Source organism: Corylus avellana, chromosome ca2, assembly GCF_901000735.1.
Source record: "Corylus avellana chromosome ca2, CavTom2PMs-1.0".
In the NCBI taxonomy this organism is placed as follows: Eukaryota; Viridiplantae; Streptophyta; class Magnoliopsida; order Fagales; family Betulaceae; genus Corylus; species Corylus avellana.
In genome coordinates this window covers 6,225,748-6,226,295 of record NC_081542.1, presented here as the reverse complement: position 1 = coordinate 6,226,295, position 548 = coordinate 6,225,748, and the positions used below count along the sequence as shown (strand labels likewise).

At 33.9% G+C, this 548-nt stretch overlaps 1 protein-coding gene across 1 annotated transcript in view; it reads left to right on the top strand.

Annotated features, from left to right (window-relative positions):
- Nucleotides 1-542, top strand: part of LOC132168964 (sugar transporter ERD6-like 5) — a 12,235-nt gene extending 11,693 nt beyond the window's left edge. The window contains exons 35-36 of the mRNA XM_059580060.1: nt 160-274; nt 412-542. Coding sequence (XP_059436043.1) covers nt 160-274; nt 412-533 — 237 coding nt within the window. The 3' untranslated portion in view covers nt 534-542. The remainder of the gene's footprint in view (nt 1-159; nt 275-411) is intronic.
- Nucleotides 543-548: the final 6 nt, after the last annotated feature.

Sequence of the window (548 nt, the reverse complement as noted above, 5' to 3'; positions counted from 1 at the left end):
ATAGATATATATAGATATATATACATATATATATATATATATAAAACCTTTTGTTGTGTAAAAAACCTTACACATACTTATTTAGCAGCTGCAGAATTATTGGTTTTGCATAAACAAGTAGGTCTATAGCTTTAACTCATGGATGACTTTCTATTTCAGATATTCCCAATAAACGTCAAGGGTACAGGTGGAAGCCTCTTGACTTTAGTGAACTGGTCTTGCTCTTGGATTGTTTCATACACTTTCAATTTTATGATGGAATGGAGTACATCAGGTGCTGTTTCTACACTTTCAATTTTACCGTGGAATTAATAGATTATGATGCACTTTCATATTTTGTAAACTGTTTCTTGCTTGCTCCCTCGATCTTCTATAAAATTACATGAATGTTTTGGCATTCTACCTCTTCAGGCACATTTTTCATATTCTCGGGCGTTTGTGGTTTCGCTGTTCTATTCGTCGCAAAATTTGTACCAGAGACCAAGGGGCGAGCCCTGGAAGAAATACAAACATCAATGACACATATTCTGTAATAAGAAGTATTTCTT